A 1,795-nucleotide genomic window follows, 5' to 3' on the forward strand; every position below is an offset into this window, starting at 1 on the left:
AAAATAATATGCATTAGAGAGGTCTTCTGGAGCTTTTTTGCTAAGTTTCAGATTGTTTCTCAGTGTTGCTATTGAAAGCAACATGTTTCAATAGCAACACAAATTGGAAACAAAGACGTGTCTCTCTCCCTTTCTTTCTTGTAAGAAATATTGGTTCTTTTAAAAAATTTTCCACAGTTTACTAAGTGTCCTAGTTCTTCACACAAACTTACTTTTGTGGAACTCTTACATTTTCTTTTTCTTCTGCTTTGACACTTACAGGTATAGCTGTGGGTACCCAATATGGAATGAAGAATCAAACTACTGTCAATGAGTTCATTCTTCTGGGATTTTCCTATGGGCTGCAGGTCCAGATCTTACTCCATCTGATCTTTTTGGTCACCTACATGGTAACAATTGCTGAGAATGCAATCATCATATTTGTGGTGAAAAGGAACCATCACCTCCAAAAACCCATGTATTATTTCCTGGGCAACTTGTCATTCCTGGAGATTTGGTATGTCTCAGTAACATTGCCTAGGCTTTTGTTTGGGTTCTGGTCACAGAGCATGACCATCTCATTCTCCAGCTGCATGATGCAGTTATATTTCTTTATCTCCCTTATGTGCACTGAATGTGTCCTCTTGGCTGTAATGGCCTATGACCGGTATTTGGCTGTCTGCCATCCCCTGCGCTACCCAGCCATCATGACCCACAAGTTGTGCTTTCAGCTGTCGATTCTCTCATGGGCAGGAGGCTTTTCAGTTTCCTTGGTCAAGGTGTCTTTCATTTCAAGCCTCACATTTTGTGGTCCACAAGTCATAAACCACTTCTTTTGTGACATCTCCCCAGTCCTGAACCTTTCCTGCACTGACATGTCTCTTGCAGAGACAGTAGACTTTGCATTAGCCTTGTTGATCCTGCTGGTACCTCTCTTGATCATTGTTTTTTCCTACTGCTGTATCTTATCAACTATCTTGTGTATGCCTTCAACCCAGGGAAGGAAAAAAGCCATTTCTACTTGCACCTCCCATTTCACTGTAGTCATTATCTTTTTCTCAGCCACACTCTTCATGTATGCCAGACCCAGAAGGATCCATCCATTCAATCTCAACAAAATAGTATCTGTCTTTTATGCTGTATTCACACCAGCACTGAATCCTCTAATCTATTGTCTGAGGAACAAGGAGGTGAAAGAGAATCTGAGAAAGATCATAGGCACAAGCTGTTCTACACATCATTAAGTTCCTAGGATACAAAAGAACATGGACAGTGGTGAGAAGTTTTCTTCTTGAAATGTAGTAGAGTAAGACCACTAAAATGTTCATTGCTGACTCAGTCATCACTGTCTTGCTGCACTGAAGTCTGGTAAGGAACAAATTGTGTCATTTTTTTTCTATGTAGAAATGTCTCCTCATTCCTGAGGATGCATTGATGTCTGAATTACATGTGGCTGTAAATTATTCTATTATGACAGCAATATAATAAGTCATACTAGAACCTTGGCTGATGGATAATTTCCTTTTGAAAATTCTAAAAATGAGATTTATAATTTTCAAAATCATGTAGAAACATTGGATATCATTGAAAATCAGTTGGCCAAATCTCTACAGCCACACTTGAAGAGAACTAAAAAAATCTATCAAAGAAACAGACTGGCTTCCTTATTCTATCACAGTCCTCCAGGCCTTTGTTTTCCTCTGCCTGTCCATTGGCTGCAGGATAAACTTTACCATTGAATTTAACAGTATAGCCTGAAATAAGTTCCTACTTGGTATCTATGATTATTCTACTTGTATGTCTTTGCCTTTACCTA

The 1,795-nt window shown here is 39.0% G+C and overlaps 1 protein-coding gene across 1 annotated transcript; it reads left to right on the forward strand.

Annotated features, from left to right (window-relative positions):
• Nucleotides 1–287: 287 nt before the first annotated feature.
• Nucleotides 288–1,223, forward strand: LOC104518399 (olfactory receptor 6B1). The gene has a single exon (XM_010169442.1). It carries the CDS (start codon nt 288–290, stop codon nt 1,221–1,223), a length of 936 nt encoding a protein of 311 aa, XP_010167744.1.
• The last annotated feature ends 572 nt before the right edge of the window (nt 1,224–1,795 follow it).

Source organism: Antrostomus carolinensis, unplaced genomic scaffold (genome assembly GCF_000700745.2).
Source record: "Antrostomus carolinensis isolate BGI_N321 unplaced genomic scaffold, ASM70074v2 scaffold15516, whole genome shotgun sequence".
Taxonomy (NCBI): domain Eukaryota; kingdom Metazoa; phylum Chordata; class Aves; order Caprimulgiformes; family Caprimulgidae; genus Antrostomus; species Antrostomus carolinensis.

Coding starts and splice junctions, on each gene's coding strand:
- LOC104518399 (XM_010169442.1), top strand. CDS start 288: ATGAAGAATCAAACTACTGTCAATGAGTTCATTCTTCTGGGATTTTCC.